Below are 19,565 nucleotides of genomic sequence, written 5' to 3' on the forward strand. Positions count from 1 at the left end.
TTTCTACCCTAGTCACTTTTTGCCCTCTGGCATAGAACTTCTTCCCACCAAATCATCATTCACCATACCTCTCCAGACCCTTAGCACAAGCCTGTGTAACGATCAGGAAAGTATTCTGGGTGCTTCATTAAATTCTTGTAAGGGATTAAACTCACCCCATTGTTCTGAAGTGCAATTTTCTCCAATTTTCTTTCTTTTCCACCCGATAATTTTATTATATACTCCGACTCTTTCCTGTTACTATTACTTTTCAGCAGCCACCATAAATGTCTTACTATGAAGTAACTGGCAAAGGTAGAGAAATTGGTTGGCTCCTGTTCAATGACTTGGTGTAACCACAATGGAGTTTGGGAGGCACGCTCCAGTCCGAGAAATCGGGAATTTACTGCCCTCTATTTTCTCTGCTCAAGGAAGGCACAAAGGACTGTTGTCCATTGGCATTCTGCCCTTCTTACTGAGCTTCCTTTAGTGAGGCTTTCCCTCAATGCTCCAGGATCCTGCACCTCAGAACCCTTTGGGGTGGGCTGCTTTGGGGCTGCTGAGCAAGCCAAGGGGCTGGTTGTGTTGTTCCAGAATAGGGGTTAGTTAGCCTGTACCAACTTGGAAACCAGCCTGTGTGATCCTGGGCAATTCTTGGATGCAATGTCCACCTCTTCAGGGGGTTAGTATTGAAAACCATAAGGTCCTTCCAGGCCAGAACACTGCCTATCCCGCTTAGTCCTCTTTGGTTCTGCACTCCCTTCCGGTGCTGCAAGCCTGCCGGCCCCTCACTTTCGGCGGCCCAGGCGCCTCTCTCCCTCCTGGGAGGTGCACGTGGGGCCATTTCCCTCACCCCGCTCTCCGCGGGGAGGAGAAGGCAGACTGGCCCCGCCCCCGGCCCCGCCCCCGGCAGAGGGGGCGGTGAAGGCCGAGCGGGGGCGCCGCGACTGCCCGGAACCCGCCCGCCCTCTTGCCGCTGGGCCCCGAATGGCAGAGCGGCGCTCGGACCATCGGCATCGCCTCACGTCGCTCCGCCCCACGCCGCCCTCTCATTGGCTGTCGCCTGGCCCTCGGGGCCCGCGCCTCTCCTCGAGGCCCGCCAGACCGCGCCGCAGCGGGGAGCGGGGTCAGAGGTGAACGGCCGCGAGTAACCCCGGACGTAGTCACCTCATGGTGCTCGCACGCTGAGGTGGGAGGCAGGGGCGAGGCAGGGGCGGGGCGGGGGCGGGGCCGCGGCCGCCTCCCGTGAGGCCCCGCCCCTTCCCCGTGTGCCGGGCCGGCCTGGTGCTGCGCGCCTGTCAGCCATCGCCGGAGCTGCCGGCGTCTCCTCCCGCCCAGCACCGGATCTGCGCAGGGGCGCCCCGGCGCCGCCGGACCCCGGACGTCTCCGCCCTGAGGTGAGGTGAGGGCCGCCTTAGAGCCTGTGATCCGGGACCTGGAGAGGCCGGGGCCCCGGGAGGGGCCGCGGCAGCGCGGAGGGGGGCCGCCTCCCATCTTCCGCCCGCACGCGGCCGGGGCTCCATCCCGTCCCAACCTGTGCGGGGCAGCCCAGCCCTCGCCGCAGCCCTGGGCCCTTGAGTTCCCCCTCTGCGGAGACGCGGAGAGGACTGGGGTCTCGAAGTAGGGGGTGGGAGTTCAGACCCCGGAACTGGGAGTCGTACAGCCCAGGGCCTCTAAGGAGGGACTGGGGTGTCTGCCGGGAGCTCGCCACCATCCCCCTCCCCAACCTTGGTGTGGGCTGATTCCTTCCAGACCTCTCTTCAATCCAACCCCGCGCTTGGCAGAGGGAGAAGACCCACGTGGGAGAGGGATGTTGAGGATTAGGTCCAGTTGCATTGAAAGTCGTCTTCCTCTCGCAGAGTGAAGTGTGGGGTGCAGAGCCCCTGGCTTCTCTGTCTTTGTATCGTGGTGGGAGCCAGGGCCAGGCGAGTTGTCCCTTGCCAGTTCTTGCTCCTGGGATTTTATTATGTTTTCTGTGAGGGACGTAGTCAGTGTACATGCCTGTTACTCTCCTTCGCGTTTGCTATACCGATCAAGGTAAGGTATTGGAGATAGAACGCAGGAAAGTGTATGTGAAGCTAATGATTTCAGAGGGATGTGCGTGAAGGTCCTGCTTCGGTCAGTACCAACATTATTTTGGATTCGAAGACGGGAAAGTAAACACTAGTGGACCTTTGGAATCAGCCGTAAATATCAGGGACTTCTGTAGGCCTTGTGGGTTGTATAGAAGCATAAGAATTCTCAGGTAGGAGAAATACTCTAATTTCAGATATTTTTTGTTTGGGGGTCTAAGTTTAGGATGGAATCAAAAGACCCGAGGACTTCCTGATTTTATCTCTACTTAAGCAGTGTTTCTGTAATTTCCCAATGTGTGATGGAATACACCTAATAATTTGGTCTTTTTTTTTTTTTTAAAGATTTTATTTATTTATTTGAGAGAGAGGATGAGAGAGAGCACGAGAGGGAAGAGGGTCAGAGGGAGAAGCAGACCCCCCGCTGAGCAGGGATTCCTGGGACTCCAGGATCATGACCTGAGCCGAAGGCAGTGGCTTAACCATCTGAGCCACCCAGGCGCCCTTTGGTCTTCATTCTCAGAAGTTGGTCCCCTTGAATCTCTCTTTTCATTCATTTTTTTTTTCCCCAACCCAAAGTGCAGATTGAGAAGCATGCTTGGGTTACCTGGTTTCTTCTTCCTCAGGGAGTAGGAATTCTCTGATTTGCTTCTTGTTGGGGATGCCTTGGATGCCTGTGATGAGAAGAAGTTCTGTGCTATTTGACAGGCACTTTTTTAAGATTTTATTTATTTATTTGACAGAGAGAGAAAGAGAGCCAAACAGGGGGAGTGGGAGACAGAGAAGCAGGCTTCCTGCTGAGCAGGGAGGCAATATGGAGCTGGATCCCAGGACCCTGGGATCATGACCTGAGCCCAAGGCAGATGCTTAACCGACTGAGCCACCGCCTCTTGACAGGCACTTTTAAGGGAAGTATTGTGGTCCTATACAGTAGGACAGCAGCTGCAGTGTCCAGGTGGGTGCCTACTTGCTACAAAGTAGCAAGTCTCTTCCCACTTCTCTTGCCTCAGTTTCCTTTTTTCTAATTATACACGACTGTTGTGAATCCAAGAATAATTAACTATTGTAAAGTGGCCAAATGAAAGTTGTCAAAGGCATAGTATTAATTTATAAATCTGCCTGTGTTTATTTGCGTTGCAGAAGTTTTGTTTTGTTTTTAAAGATTTTTTTTTTTTTAAGTAATCTCTACACGCAATGTGGGGTTTGAACCCATAATCCAGAGACCAAGAGTACCATATTTCACCGACTGAGCCAGCCAGGCGCCCCACAAGTTTTGTTTTGAATCACCAGTGCAGAATAGAAATATATCAAGCATAAGATTTAACTGTTTTAAAATGAAAGGAAAGATAGGGGAATGGTGGCATTTGGTTTAATGAATTTACAGTTGAGATAATGACTAGGTTATGTCAAAGAATGGGCATTGTGAAAGCCAGCGTCAGAACTCTCTCATCTGATACTGACCTCGCTTAAATGCTGTGAACTGGTTCAGGTGTAGATCACTATGTAACATTCTATTTCCTTTTCAGTCAATGACTAGGACAATTTTTTTTTACCTGTCACACTGACTGGTTTAACAGGTCTGGGGCTAGTGTTTTTCCTTCTTTAAAAAAATTTTTTTTGATAGCTAATATCCTAATAGTCTTGGTTGAAGAAAGAAGTAAAATAAAAATTGTTGGAATTAGACATTGATATTTCTTTCTTTGTTTTTTTAAGATTTTATTTATTTATTTTAGAGAGAGAAAAAGTGCGCCCACCTGGGGAGGGCCAAAGGGAGAGAGAGAATCCCAAGCAGACTCCCCACTGAATACGGAGCCCAACGCGGGGCTTGAACTCACGACTCTGAGATCAAGACCTGAGCTGAGATCAAGAGTTGGACGCTTAACCAAGCCACCCAGGCACCCCTACCTTAGGAATTTTCTAGTCCAGTTTTCTACTCATTATGAGAATATTTTATCTGATTCTCCTGTTGAAGACTTCCAACTATAGGCAGTTCATCATCTGACCTAATGCATCACAGGGCAACTAATTTTTCAGAGTTCTTCATTATTTGCAACTTAAAAACTATCTCTCTAAAACCACATAAGATGCTGTATGGGTGGCTCAGTCGGTTAAGTGTCTGCCTTTGGCTTAGGTCATGATCTCAGGGTTCTGGGATCAAGCCCTGTGTCAGCCTCCCTGTTTAGCAGGGAGCCTGCTTCTCCCTCTCCCTCTGCTGCTTCCCCCCTCTGCTTATGCACGCTCTTGCTCTCAAATAAATAAATTAAATCTTTAAAAAAAAAAGATGCTGTAATTCCAAGAGGATTAGAAATGTCTGTTTTAACCTGTAAATTTCTCCGTCTCTGCCAGGTAATGTAATCTACGGTGCCTTAATACATCCAGGGGACTTGGGGGGCCAAAAAAAAAAAAATCAAGCAATATTTCTTCAAGGAAGATATTGTTCTTATCTTTGAGACTCTGGAAGGCTGCTGACATACCTCAATCATGGCTCCCACTTTTTCTGAATGCTGTTCTATGAAATAAGATTATGAGGACGAGGGGCACCTGAGTGGCTCAATGGCTTAAGTAAGTGTCTGCCTTCGGCTGAGGTCATGATCCCAAGGTCCTGGGATCAAGCTCGTCATTGGGCTCCCTGCTCGGCGGGGAGCTTGCTTCTCCCTAGCTCTCTGCCTGTCGCTCCCCCTGCTTGTGCTCTGTCAATTAAATAAAATCTTTAAAAAAAGAAAAAGACTATGAGGACGAATTGATTTATAATCCCAGAGCTTTTTGAATTCACAAAATGGCTTTTTACCTGGAGGCCTCCAAATGTTTCTAGATGATAATATTTGAAATAAGCACGTGGCTCCTGTCTCCTAGTTTTGTAACTCCAATGTTCATTTGAATTCCTAGGGAACACTCAGCCTGCAAAGGCCTAGTGTTTACACAACGCTGTGTGCTATTGGGGGTGGTGGGTCCAAAACAATCAGAAGAGATAATAACTTTCCCAGCTTCATTGAGGAGGTAACTCATAGTCAGTTACACAGTAACACTAACAAGGGAATGACATACCTGTTGTCTACTTAAATGTTCAGGCAGATATGAGATAAGGTATCAAGAGTGGCATGGAATTTGGTAAAGTTTTTTATTAAACTTATTTGAAAAGCCTCAGTTGCTAACACATGAGTAATACATTCACATAGTTCAGAATTTTAAAACATATAAAAAGACAGTCTCCCCCCCAACCTTGTCTTGCAGCTGCCCAGTTCCCGTCACAGGAGGCAAGCAGTGTTCTTAATTTCTTTTTTAAAAATATGTTTTAATTTTTTAAAAAAGATTTTATTGAGAGAGAGACACAGCGAGAGAGCACAGGTGAGGAGGAGAGGGAGTAGCAGGCTCCCCCCCAAGCAGGGAGCCCAATGCCGGGCTCGATCCCAGGACTCTGGGATCATAACCCGAGCTGCAGGCAGACGCTCAACCAACTGAGCCACCAAGGCGCCCCTTAATTTCTTATTATAATTTCTCAGTCATTCTCAGACATACTGATTTAAATTTAAAGTTGTTAATTTCTTAGTAATTATCAGAGATTTTATTCATGTTCAAACATCTATCCCCCTCTGCCAATTTTTTAAATATAAATTGTGCACACTTTATATACCATTCTTCACCTTTTGTTCGCTTAACATTATAGGATGAACTTTTTACATTTTTATTTTCTTTTTTTTTAAAGATTTTATTTATTTGACAGAGAGAGACACAGCGAGAGAGGGAACACAAGCAGGGGGAGTGGCAGAAGGAGAAGCAGGCCTCCCGCGGAGCTGGGAGCCTGATGTGGGGCTCGATCCCAGGACCCTGGGATCATGACCTGAGCCGAAGGCAGCCGCTTAACTGACTGAGCCACCCAGGCGCCCCTACATTTTTATTTTCATCGAAGTTATACATGCACATAGTTTAAAAAGTATTGTTTTACAGAGTTTGTTACAGTCAAACAGCATTCCCTCACCCCCTTCGCACTTTCATTTATTTTGGCTGGTATATTTATTACTATACCCTTTCATCTGTATATAACATTGTCTTGCTACCTCTTGATTATTCATTTTTAGACATTTCCTATTGATGTCCTACTATGGAAGATGAGCATTTGACTCTATTAACTGCATCACATCTGGAGGCAACTCATGTCAGTTTGTCCTAATAGTGGTGATAATTTAAACACTTAGAGTGATCACTGTATTTCTCCATTGTAAAAGTACCTGTTCCCCTTTGTAATTAATATGTAACCTGTGAGGTGTTTCTTTCTTCAATTTTTCTTGTTGTGGTAAAATACATATAAAATTTACCATCTTAACCATTTAAAGTACAGTTCAGTATTAAATACATCTATAACATTGTGCATCTGTTACTACCACCCATCTCCAAAACTTTTTTCTTTTGTTTTCTTTTTTTAAAGATTATTTATTTATTTGACAGAGAGAGACACAGTGAGAGAGGGAACACAAGCAGGGGGAGTGGGAGAGGGAGAAGGTTTCCCGCTGAGCAGGGAGCCTGATGCAGGGCTAGATCCCAGGACCCTGGGATCATGACCTGAGCCGAAGGCAGACACTTAATGCCTGAGCCACCCAGGAGCCCCTCCAGAAGTTTTCATCTTGTGAAACTGAACCTCTATACCCATTAAATAATAGTTCCCCATTCTCTGCTTCCCCCAGCCCCTGCCAACCACCATTCTACTTCCTGTCTATATGATTTTGATTAAGTACCTCATGTAAGTAGAATTATACAGCATTTGTCTTTTTGTGACTGGCTTATTTCACTTAGCATAATATCCTCAAGGTTCATCCACATTGTAGCATATTGCAGAATTTCCTTCCATTTTTAAGGCTGAATAACATTTAATTGTATGTGTATATCACATTTTGCTTACCTATTCATTCATTAGTGCACGCTTGGCTTTTTCCATGTTTAAGCTATTGTGAATAATACTGCTATAAGCATGGATGTACAAATATATCTTTGAGAGCCTGTATTCAGTTTTTTTGCGTATATATCCAAAAGTGGAATTGCTGGATTTTATGGTAATTCTATTTTTAATTTTTTGAGGAACCACCATACTGTTTTCCTTACTGGCTGTACCAGTTTACATTCCCACTCATGGTGCCCAAGGGTTCCAGTTTCTCCACTTTTTTCTTTTTTTTGATGGTAGCCTTCTTGATGGGTATGGGTTGGTATCTTATTGTAGTTTTGATTTGTGTCTCCCTAATGATTAGTGATGTTGAGCATATTGACGTGCTTATTGGCCACTCATATATCTTTTTTGGAGAAATTTCATTTTAAGTCCTCTGCCCATTTTTGAATTGGGTTTGAGTTTTAGGAGTTCTTTATATATTCAGGTTATTAATCTCTTATCAGATACATGATTTGCACATATTTTCTCCCATTTTTTGGTTTGCCTTTTTACTCTGTTGATAGTCTTTTGCTGTGCAATTTTTTTTTAATTTTCAAGAAGTCCAATTTGTCTATTTTTTCTTTTGTTAAGCTCGCTCTTGGTGTCATATCCAAGAAATCTTTTCCAAATCCAATGTTATGAAGCTTTTGTCCTGTGTTTCTTCTAAGAGTTTTATTGGTTTAGGTTTTACATTTAAAGCCTTGATGCATTTTGCGTTAATTTTTTTTTTTTTTTTTTTTTAAAGATTTTATTTATTTATTTGAGACAGAGAGAATGAGAGAGAGAGCACATGAGAAGGGGGAGGGTCAGAGGGAGAAGCAGGCTCCCTGCCGAGCAGGGAGCCCGATGCGGGACTCGATCCAGGGACTCCAGGATCATGACCTGAGCCGAAGGCAGTCGCTTAACCAACTGAGCCACCCAGGCGCCCTTGCGTTAATTTTTTTAATATGGTGTGAGGGAAAGGTCCAATTTCATTTGTTTGTATGTGGAGATGCAGTTTTCCCAGCACCATTTGTTGAAAAGGCTGTCCTTCATTAAATGGTCTTAGCACCCTTGTCAAATATCATTTGACCATGTATGGGAGGGTTTATTTCTGCGCTTTCTCTTTTTTTAATTGAAGTACAATTAACATACACTGTTATGTTAGTTTCAGGTGTATAATATAATTCAACAATTCTAAACATTACTCAGTGCTCATCATGATAAGTGTACTCTTAATCCCCTTCACCTATTTCACCCATCCCCCCACCCACCTACCCTCTGACAACCCACCAGCTTCTTTTCCGTATTTGAGAGTCTGTTTTATCATTTGTCTCTCTTTTTTTAAAAGGACTGATTCATTTATTTTTAAAGAGAGCTTTCGGGTGAGAGAGCACCAGTGGGGGGAGGGGCAGAGGGAGAGAATCTTCAAGAGGACTCTGCGCTGAGCCTAGAGCCCTATGTGGGCTTGATCTCAGGACCCATGAGATCATGACCTGAGCTGAAACCAAGAGTCAGATGCTCAACTGACTGAGCCATCCAGGTGCCCCTATTTGTCTCTTTTTAAAATTAATTTGTTTTGTTTCTTAAATTCCACAAGCGTGGAATCATACGGTACTTGTCTTTCTCTAATTTAATTTTACTTATTGTTATACTCTCTAGGTCTATGCTGTTGTTGCAGATGGCAAGATCTCATTCTTTTTGGCCTCTCTGTCCTGTTTCCCTGGTCTGTATATCTGTCTTGATGTTAATACTGCAGCTTTGTAGTAAGTTTTGTTTGTTTTTTTTAAAAGATTTTATTTATTTATTTGAGAGAGACAGAGAGCATGAGCGCAGAGAGAGGCAGAGGGGCAGGGAGCCTGCCATGGGGCTTGATCCCAGGGCCCTGAGATCATGACCGGAGCTGAAGGCTGGTGCTTAACTGACTAAACCACCCAGGTTGCCCCTGTAGTAAGTTTTAAAATCAGGAAGCATGAGTCTTCCAGTTTTGTTCTTTTTCAAGATTTTTTTGGCTATTTGGGGGTCTCCTGGGATTCCATATGAATTTTAGGACAGCTTTTCTATTTCTGCAAAAAACATTTGTACATATAAAATAAAGTCACCTACTCCCCCCCGCTCCATTTTTAACATTTTCTATTTCCACATAACCCCTTCTAGTTGCATTTTTTTTTCTATAGGTAGTTGTTTTTGATTCTTTCATATTGGAGGTTTTTCTCAGACTATATAGTAATCTTTAATTGCTTAATTTTAACAGAGGATGATTGAAAAGCTAATTCAAGATTATGTGAATGTGAATGAGGCTGGTTGACTGTTAACTTCCGTATAGGGTGATCTGGTGGGGCATCTTAATTAGTGAACTCCAGCATTACTTTTTGAGGTTTTTTTCCCTTGGTCTAGTTAGATTCCACAAAGAAGGATCTTCTAATTTCCCTCCTGGTTGGTGAAAATTGGGGAAAGAAGGCTGGGAGCTCATACTCAATATGCTTAATTTCTCCATTTTCAACATGGTGCTCTCCCCTTTACTGTTGCTGGTATCCCCCAGTATCCCCAGCACCTGGCTTTACTAGTTGGGAAGGAAATCAAAGGATCTGAAGCCTCTGAAACAAAATTTCAACCAGATCCTCTTTATTTTAGCTCCATCATTCACTTCCATTTTCTGAACATTTTCAAGATTCTTTGATATAAAGTGTGTTGATTATGAGTTTACCACAGATGGCTTATGATTTAGTTTCCCAGGTTTGTGTAGTCATTTATCATGTTTCCATCTGCTTTCCAAGAAAATTATCTTGCTGTTGTCTCCCCTGACTTTCTTTTGCGGGGTGGGGGGTTTTGGGGTTGGGGAGGAGATGGGAGGAGTCTTTTGTGAATTATACCTTTTAAAAGAATTCCTTTTTTTTTTTTAAGATTTTATTTATTTACTTGAGAGAGAGAGAGGGAGAGTGAATACGAAAGAGCGAGAGAGCGCACACCAGAGGGAAGAGAGACAAAGGGAGGAGAGGCAGACTCCCCGCTGAACAGGGAGCCCAGCGACAACGTGGGGCTCAATCCTAGGACCCTGGGATCATGACCTGAGCTGAAGGCAGATGCTTAATCGAGTGAGCCACTCAGGCGCCCCTTTACTTTTGTTTTTTAGTAGGATTTTAGGGAGGAACAAAATGGGTATGTATTCAACCTACCATCTTTATCCAGAAGTTTGGCAAGGCTTCTTTAAAGATTTCTTGAAAGATGCAGAAGCTTTCACCAGCTTCATCCTTGAAAAATATTCTATATCCATGGGCTGAGAAATGAAGAATAGAATAGACAATTACACAATGTTACTTTCTTTCTAAAGACTACTTTACCCTAAGGAAATACACTCTTGTTTAAAAAAAAAAAACAAACAAAAAGCCCCCAGCTGGCTCTTGAAGGAAATTACCTCAAACTCTTGAAGCCATTCAGGTCTGGTATTTCTCATAAGTCATTGTATTCTACAATCTGGATGTTTATTCAGTGGCTTCTTCTACATGGAGTGCTCCTTCCTCTCTGTCCTTGTTTATATCCCAGTTCTTTATTGTCAACGTCTTCCCACTCTGGAAAATCTTCCTTGATCCCTGTCCTCACCATTACCACCTCCAAGTTTGGATAAAGTATCTTTCTTCTTTGTGTTTCCATACCTAACAATTATTACACTACTATAATTGTCTGTTTCTTTAGGTATCTATAGCATCTTAGCCAGGGACCAAATCTTTTTTATCCTTCAGTATACATCATCCATCTCACTCTTCGGGACACAAGTGCTTTTTGTTTTAAAATTTAAAACATGGGGCACCTGGGTGGTTCAGTTGGTTAGGCATCCGACTCTTGGCTTTGACTCAGGTCATGATCTCAGGGTCACGGGATTGAGCCCTGAGTCGGGCTCTGTGCTCAGCCCGGAGTCCCTTTGAGATTCTTTCCCTCTGGCTCTCTCTCCCCCTTTGCCCCTCCCCCAGCTCACGCGCCAGTAAGCTCAGGCACGCATGCTCTCTCTCTAAAAATAAATAAATAGGTAAAATCTTTAAAACTTCAGGAAAATAAAATGTGGCTTTAAAAAACTCTCATGGTTACTGAATTAATACTAAAATCCGTTTAAAAGTTTATCAGTAAAACGACAAAAATGAAAAGCAAATTCAGTGATTATTTTTGAAGAAATTTAAATGAAGTTACTATGACTTAAAAGGCAAGGACATGTTGTGTCAGCTTGGATACTTTTTTTTTTTTAAAGATTTATTTATTTGTCAGAGAGAGAAAACAAGCAGAGGGAGAAGCAGGCAGAGGGAGAAACAGGCTCCCCGCTGAGCAAGGAGCCTGATGCGGGACTCAATCCCAGGACCCTGGGATCATGACCTCAGCTGAAGGTAGATACTTAACCGACTGAGCCACTCAGGTGTCCCCAGCTTGGATACTTTATCAGTGGCTATGAAAACTAATTGATGCCTCTTTATTAGAATCACTTAGAAAATAGTGTCACTTGAGTTCAAGGGAAACATCTTATATAAGTTTGGTAAAATCTGTTCTGTTTTATTTAGAGAAATATCCCTGGGTGAAATGCAGGCTGACTCTTAAATAAAAGTGCATTAGCTATAATTAGCTTTATCCCATTTTCAGGCACATAGGGTATAGTTTGGGAGCCTTCTGCAAATATTTTGAAGAGTTTCTAACAGTTCAAGAACATTTTAAACACTTTCTTTTTTAATAAAGGAGAATTTGACAATTTGATCTAATGAAGAAAATTTTTATTTGGATAAGCAGAATGTACTACCCCTCCGTCTGGGGAAAGGCCTTCTTCTGGAGGTGGTGAGATAGCAGCTATATGAGCCTTCCCCAGGGATCACCTCCATTCTTTGTCTTCTTTCTAGAGAGAGGGATCTTAACCTGATTCATGGCAAGGCTTTGGGGGTCCTAAACTTGTATGTAAGCAGAATTTTGTGTGAGGGTGAATTTTTGTCAAGAAAGAGTCCAGAGCTTTTATCAGATTTCTAATAGTGTCCTGACCTAAGAAAGTTTAAGAACCATTGGTTTAGGTATTAAGTCACTGTGTTTGTTCTCTTGTGAGAGCATAAAGTGGAGGGGGCAGGAGAGAAAGGATTCATTGTGACTCTAAGACTTTTTTTGACATACATATAACTGATACAAAAATTCACAGAACAATATTCGTCCTTATAAAGTATGGTTACTCTTAACATCTTCTGTTCTATTTCATTTTTTGTTTAAGATTTTATTTATTTATTTGTCAGAGAAAGAGAGGGAGAGATCACCAGCAGTGGGGAGGGGCAGAGGGAGAAGCAGGATCATAAGCCGAAGGCAGATGCTTAACTGACTGAGCCACCCAGGTGTTCTGTTCTATTTCATTTTTAATGACTTTTTTTTTTTTTTTTTAAAGATTTTATTTATTTATTTGACAGAGAGAGAGATAGCGAGAGCAGGAACGCAAGCAGGGGGAGTGGGAGAGGGAGAAGCAGGCTTCCTGCTGAGCAGGGAGCCCGATGTGGGACTCGATCCCAGGACCCTGGGATCATGACCTGAGCCGAAGGCAGACGCTTAACGACTGAGCCACCCAGGCGCCCATGACTTTTTTTTTTTTAAAGTAAACTATGCTCAACGCCAGGCTCGAACTCTCAACCCCAACATCAAGAGTGGCATGCTTGGGGAGCCTGGGTGGCTCAGTCGTTAAGCGTCTGACTTCGGCTCAGGTCATGATCCCAGGGTCCTGGGGATCGAGCCCCACTTCGGGCTTCTGCTCGGCGGGAAGCCTGCTTCTCCCTCACCCACTCCCCCTGCTTGTGTTCCCTCTCTCACTGTGTCTCTCTCTGTCAAATAAATAAATAAAATCTTAAAAAAAAAAAAAAAGAATGGCATGTTCTACCGACTGAGCCAGCCAGGCGCCCCTTCATTTTTAAAATGTTGGTTGTATGGACCCCTGGCTGGCTCAGCCGGATAAGTGTCTGCCTTCGGCTCAGGTCATGATCCCGGGGTCCTGGGATAGGTCCTTGCTCTGTGGGAAGCCTCCTTCTCCCTCTCCCACTCCCCCTGCTTGTGTTCCTGCTCTCGCTATCTCTGTCTCTGTCAAATAAATAAATAAAATCTTTAAAAAAAAAAAAATAAAATGTTGGTTGTAACCTTCTAAATTTATTTCTTACTGTTCTGCTTGGTGGTAACCCATAGTTTGAAAAACACTGGTCTAGTACATAGTTTACAGAATACTTCATATGCTCTCCGTTTTCACAGCAGTCCCCTGAGGTAGCGTATGACCTTTTTATTTTTACGGATGACGAGAATCAGAGATGTTAAGTGACTCGTTCAAGTTTGCACTGCCAATACTTGGCAAAGTCAGAATTTGAGCTTGAGTCCTAGGTTTTGACTCCAGCTCTACTGCCCCTTTGGTTGCATCTGATTCAAACTACTTCATTTCTCCTTCCTCTTCACACCCCCTCTTCCCTACCACAACTGTAGGGAATAATACCAGCTTAAACCACATAATTGGGTAAATCCAGCTTCCTCAGTTAACATACCTGCACTGTCCCCAGTCCTATCGCTTGTCATTCGAGGTCTTAGAAGTTCTGGATTTCTTCTCCACCCTGTATCAGTGGTTCTCAAGCCTGGAGATATATCAGTGTCAGTCAGCTGTGGAACTTAACATTCAGATCTCTGGGCCTCCAGCAGTGAATCTGATTTGGTAGATCTGGGGTGGAGTTTAGACACGGTTTTTTTTTTTTTTTTTTAAAGATTTATTTATTTATTTATTTGAGAGAGAGAGAGCACATGAGAGGGGGGAGGGTCAGAGGGAGAAGCAGACTCCCTGCCAAGCAGGAAGCCCGATGCGGGACTCGATCCAGGGACTCCAGGATCATGACCTGAGCTGAAGGCAGTCGCTTAACCAACTGAGCCACCCAGGCGCCCGAGTTTAGATACGTTTTTAAAAAGCACCATGGGATGGCCCAAAATGGAGGCCAGCCCCTGCTGGCGTTTCCTAAGACTCTGTGAGGAATGGCCAGTGGAGGAGACCAAACGGGCCAGGCGTAGCACAGGCCTTTCCGGAGGGAGAGAGTACTCAAGATTGTAGAGCCTCAGGCCTGTGATCGGATGTATGAGAGTTTCACATGGCTCCATTCAAACTGTTAAAAACACAAGGACCCTTGCCCCAAAGACATGAGCTTCACTGGCCTGTCCACAGAAGAGTACAAGCCGATCCTGTCCACAGACATCTTGAAAGAGTTTAAGGAAATGAATAAAGGAATGTGGAAGAAACTGGGGGAGAAGTTTGCCCCCAAGAATCCCAACGAAAAGCAGAAGGCATGGGCTCAGTCCTTATCTCGCCCACGCTCCTAAGCGTGGAGTCTTCTAGTTGCCATCATAAATAAAACTGCCTGATTCCCCTCCTCCCCCCAAAAAAGCTCCACAGGCCTGAAACCAGTGTAACATCATGTGTCAACTATACTCAAATTAAAAATAAATAAATAAGTAGCTCCATAGGTGATTGTTATACATAACCAAAGTTGAGAATTTTTACCCTGGATACATATAAATTGTTGGGCATGGAAGGAAACCTAGGATTCGGGAAGTAGCTAGAGACTTCTTGATCCCTTAGAGTTTTAGGGATCTAAAGGGATTTAGATTTAGTTTTTAGTTTAATTTAATGCAAGATCTGTCCCTTTCCTGGCTTCCAACCTTATATGTGGGTATAACCATTTGGAAATATAATCAGAGTCTGAGTTCCAAGGGATCTAGTGGTTCTCTTCTCCCCCCTGCCTCTTTTTTGATGAAATATTGGCTATCATAGGGTTGGAATATGTTCATCGAAGTATACAATTGGAAAAGGCACCTCATGAAGTGGTAAGCTTGGATTATTGTTTAATACTCTCATGAAAAAACAAAGTCTTTGTGTAATGCTTTTGATTTATAGATATGAATAAACAATAGTTAAACAACTGAACCTTATGCTTCAAATTAAACAATAGATTTGATCAGAAAAATTATACTTTGAGTACTATCAGTTTTGTATCATGCTGAGCAAAACAGGAATTGCTAAAATTTGGGTTTCTTAAAAAATAAAAGCACTTCAAATCTCTCTCTTTCTCTCTAGTTCTTTTTGGAGGTGGATATCTGCTCAGACAGTAAGAATTATAAGAGGTCAGTTACAAATAATATTCTTTCATGTTTACAGTGTTATAAAAATTTCATGTTCATGTGCTAAAATATTAAACTGTAGGCATTTATGTGAAAAGTTGCCTTCTACAAAAAGAACATAGGCAGATTTAGGGGGGGATAACCTGAAGTGAATGGTCTGACATTCCACCCCCCTTTCTCTTTAATTCCGGACTAGATTCAATGGAAGTGGGACGGGCTGTAGAGTAGTTTCTAGAGTGTCTGGACATCTACTCAGTGATTTTCCATACATGACCTCTCTTTTCTGGTGCTTTGCAGGCTTGTGCCCGGGGATACCATTCAGTAGAATTGCTGGTTGGTTGATAGGCTCTTTAGCTGCTGACAGCTGAGCTGCTTCCAATCTTTGCAACAATTCAGGGGAGGCTGCCTTCATGTTCTTAGCTAGGAAAGAAAAATTTGAAGTTGACCTTATGGAGCCTCTCATTTATTAATCATTTCTTCTTCTTCTCCCATGGAATCAGAGAATTGCTCTTTTCTCATGAATTTTATTTTTTTGTGTAGTCATCTAATTTCAGTCAGACTCTAAACTAGAACATGCCCCTGAATGCCTTATTTATTTCTCCTGTGAAGAAGGCAGCCATTATTTTCTGTTAGTTGAGATGGAATTTGGAATTCTGCAGGGGTGGGGAGGGAAGGGGGTCTTTCCTTATTTATTTTTATTTTTATTTTTTTAAAGATTTTATTTATTTATTTGACAGAGAGAGACACAGTGAGAGAGGGAACACAAGCAGGGGGAGTGGGGGAGGGAGAAGTAGGCTTCCCGCAGAGCAGGGAGCCCGACACAGGGCTCGATCCCAGGACCCTGGGATCATGACCTGAGCCGAAGGCAGACGCCCAACGACTGAGCCACCCAGGCGCCCCTCTTATTTTTTTTTCTTAAACTTGATTATTTACTGCTCTAAAATGTGAAAGAAGTAGACTTTTTTGTTGCTGTACCTTTTGGTGTTCCTCAAAGTGGGCAATCTGTTGGAACTTTCCCTCCCTCCTTCCCTCACTTTGTCCTTCTTTTCCCTTTTTCCTTCCTTTCTTCTTTCTCTTTTTAAATGATTGGTTTTCTTTTAGATTTCTGGAAGTGATTATCTTAATAAAATTTGGAGACATTTAAAAATTATTTTAAAGAAACCTAGTATCCCAAAGGAGGAATGTATAGTAAATTTAGATGTCAAGTTTTTCCCGTTGCATACCATTTTTATATTTGATTCTAGTTTTTAAAATAAAAGTTAACCAAAGTAATCTCTAACTCACTATTGGGAAATACCTAGAAGTAATTTTTTTTTTTTTTTTTAGCATTCCTGGCAATTTGTTATTACTGTTTTATTCTTATAGCAGAGTGGTTCTCAAATTTTTAGGATTTGTTAAAATATAGAATACTGGGCGCCAAACTGTAGATTCTGATACAGTTATTTGCTCTATGGTAGGGCCCGAGAATCTGTACTTTTTTTTTTTTAAAGATTTTATGTATTTATTTGAGAGAGAGAGAGAGAGCATGAAAGGGGAGAGGGTCAGAGGGAGAAGCAGACTCCCTGCTGAGCAGGGAACCCCATGCGGGACTCGATCCCCAGACTCCAGGATCATGACCTGAGCCGAAGGCAGTCGCTTAACCACCTGAGCCACCCAGGCGCCCGAGAATCTGTACTTTTAAGAGGTTCCCTGGTGATGTTGCTGCTACTGCTGCTGGTCTGGCAACTACATTTTTTGAGAATCACTGCTCTATCATTTACAAATACTGTTTTGTCTTTGTAAATGAATAAGCTCTGATTCACCAATGACACAAGAATAATGGTGCACGTGTCATTTTAATGTTTAATGGTGATTTCCAAACATTTTTAAATCTTTTTTTTTTTTTAAGATTTCACAGAGAGAGATAGCAAGATCAGGAACACAAGCAGGGGGAGTGGGAGAGGGAGAAGCAGGCTTCCCGCTGAGCAGGGAGCCCGACGTGGGGCTTGATCCCAGGACCCTGGGATCATGACCTGAGCCAAAGGCAGATGCTTAATGACTGAGCCACCCAGGCACCCCAAACATTTTTAAATCTTGATGTTTTGTTATCTGATGTCAAAGAACACTGCTTTCTACCTACTGTTATACTTCAAAGTAGTCTACAGCATAATTTATTAATATAAATTTATTATCTATTGATATACCTTGAAATCAATATTGGGAATATTGCTTTCTAAATTAAAATTGTTAGGCCGCAAGAGGTTCTGTGCTAAGTTGATGTGTAGTTCTGAAGGGTTTTTTTATGGAATTTTTTGAGTGACAGAATAAATATTGTTTCTTTTAGCTTTGGTTTTTATTGTTCTTGTGGGCTTTGAACTGTTCTGGTCTTTGTTAATTAGTTTGCTAGTAGTTGGAAATATTTAATTCTGGCTAATAAGAACCTATACCTAGAAAACTAATACTTAATTGGGATCACCCCTCCCTTATTTTAATTATAGATTTTGAATTTGATAGTACATTCATTTTCTCCCTATCGATGTCAGCACATTAGAGCCAAGAGCAGACATTTTTGGATGAATTTTTAACAGATGTAATTGAAGAAAAAACTCATGAGGACAAGTAAAGATTTTCTCTCTCTGTCTATTAATCAATGTCAATGTATTTTATGTGTATGTATTTATACAAAAATACACATATGTAAAATTCACAACCTCTCACAGTGTACAGTTGGAACAAGGTGATAGTTGTATAGTTTACTCTAAATACCTAGTTTGAAACGACCACCACTCTCCGCAAATCTTTTCCTGCATTTCTCCCTAGTATTGACAACTGAAGTCACAATAGCATGAGCAGCTTTCACCTACTGCAAAGGTTTCTCCATTGATCATAATTATTTCTTGGACATTACCAAATTGATAAAGAGATTGGGAATGGCTTATAGTTTTTTGAGAGAGATTTCTTTGAGGAAGAGGGAGCTGATTTTAATTTTTTAGGCATGGTTATCATGATCTGGATTTTCCTCCCTTGTAGAAAACAGAGGCCCTGAAATAGATAGCCAAAGAAACTAGTTCTCAAACTATATGTTACTTCCAAGTGCCAGCTGTACTATATTAGGTATAATCTATGGTTGTCCTCTGATACAGGTTGTTATCTATAACCTGCTTTTCTCACTCATTTTCTTCATAGCTCTGAGAGCTCATTTTGAAGGAATAATGGATGAACCATCCCCCTTGGCCAAACCTCTGGAGCTGAACCAGCACTCCCGATTCATAATTGGTTCTGTGTCTGAAGATAACTCAGAGGATGAAATTAGCAACCTGGTGAAGCTGGATCTGCTGGAGGAGAAGGAGGGCTCTCTATCACCAGCTTCTGTTGGCTCAGATACACTCTCTGATTTGGGGATCTCCAGCCTACAGGATGGCTTGGCCTTACACATAAGGTAAGACAGAAATTTAATGTTTTACTTATTTAACATGACCTATGGGTTTCACTGATTTTGTTCTGGAAAGAGCAAGAATAATTTTAGCCCAGGTTGTACCACCTTTAACTGCATCACTGGACTTGAAGCTTTTTTTTTTTTTTTAAAGATTTTTTTATTTATCTATTTGACAGAGAGCGAGATAGCGAGAGCAGGAACACAAGCAGGGGGAGTGGGAGAGGGAGAAGCAGGCTTCCCGCTGAGCAGGGAGCCCAACGCGGGGCTCGATTCCAGGGCTCTGAGATCATGACCTGAGCTGAAGGCAGACGCTTAACGACTGAGCCACCCAGGCGCCCCTGGACTTAAAGCTTTGATGAATAAATGTACTTTGCATGAAGTGCAATTTTCAAAGTGTCTTTTCCTAAATGTTCCTCTCAACTTTTTCCTGTTCTTTGTACATACTCGGTCTTTTAGTGACATCTAGTCAGTGAGAGTTAGGTTGAGGAATTTTGGTTTCTGTACTACTTTGACTAATGTTGTAACTGTCTTAATGGTTGATAGGACTTTTGCAGGGTTGGGCAAATTTATAGTAATCGTTCTTTGAACTGCTTTCTCATGTCAGGAAGGTATATACTATTTCTGGCAGGGTTCGTCCTCAATAACAACCTGTGGCAGGAACAAAAGGTTGTTATAGACCTCCCTTTTTCTCTAGAAATGGAATTCTTTATATGTAACCGAGAATGTCAGTGAATAGTAACACTGGATTATTCTTATTTATTGATGTTTGATTATACAACCAGTATGTGATATACTGATCTTTGGTCATTTGCTTTGCATTTCTTGGATTAAAGAGCCTGGATTAGTGGCTCTTGGTTTTCACTGTACATCAGAATCACTTGGTGGAACCTTAAGAAATGAGCCCCATCTATCTCCAGAAATGAGATTCTGATTCATTTGATATTGGCTTGGTTTGGAGCTGGGGCATTTTTTTTTTTTAAACTATCCAGGTGATTCTAATGTACAGCCAGGGTTGAGATGATAGTCTAGCAGAGATAAACAACATTTAGAGTGACTATTGCTG

The 19,565-nt window shown here is 42.5% G+C and overlaps 1 protein-coding gene and 1 pseudogene across 12 annotated transcripts in view; both read left to right on the forward strand.

The window, feature by feature from the left end:
* Positions 1-19,565, forward strand: part of ACACA (acetyl-CoA carboxylase alpha) — a 276,124-nt gene that overhangs the window by 36,452 nt on the left and 220,107 nt on the right. For 6 of the 12 annotated variants that reach the window (XM_078063979.1, XM_078063957.1, XM_078063973.1 and 3 more), the window contains 2 exons: positions 15,044-15,090; positions 18,253-18,505. In XM_078063979.1, coding sequence (XP_077920105.1) covers positions 18,279-18,505 — 227 coding nt within the window. In that variant the 5' untranslated portion in view covers positions 15,044-15,090; positions 18,253-18,278. Of the gene's footprint in view, positions 1-1,232; positions 1,377-8,607; positions 8,712-15,043; positions 15,091-18,252; positions 18,506-19,565 lie in introns of those variants that run through there. The other 6 variants (XM_078063981.1, XM_078063994.1, XM_078063985.1 and 3 more) reach the window with 4 other exon arrangements.
* On the forward strand, positions 13,719-14,743 carry LOC118543647 (ubiquinol-cytochrome c reductase complex assembly factor 2 pseudogene; annotated as a pseudogene).

The sequence above is a fragment of the Halichoerus grypus genome, chromosome 2 (genome assembly GCF_964656455.1).
Source record: "Halichoerus grypus chromosome 2, mHalGry1.hap1.1, whole genome shotgun sequence".
Lineage (NCBI taxonomy): Eukaryota > Metazoa > Chordata > Mammalia > Carnivora > Phocidae > Halichoerus > Halichoerus grypus.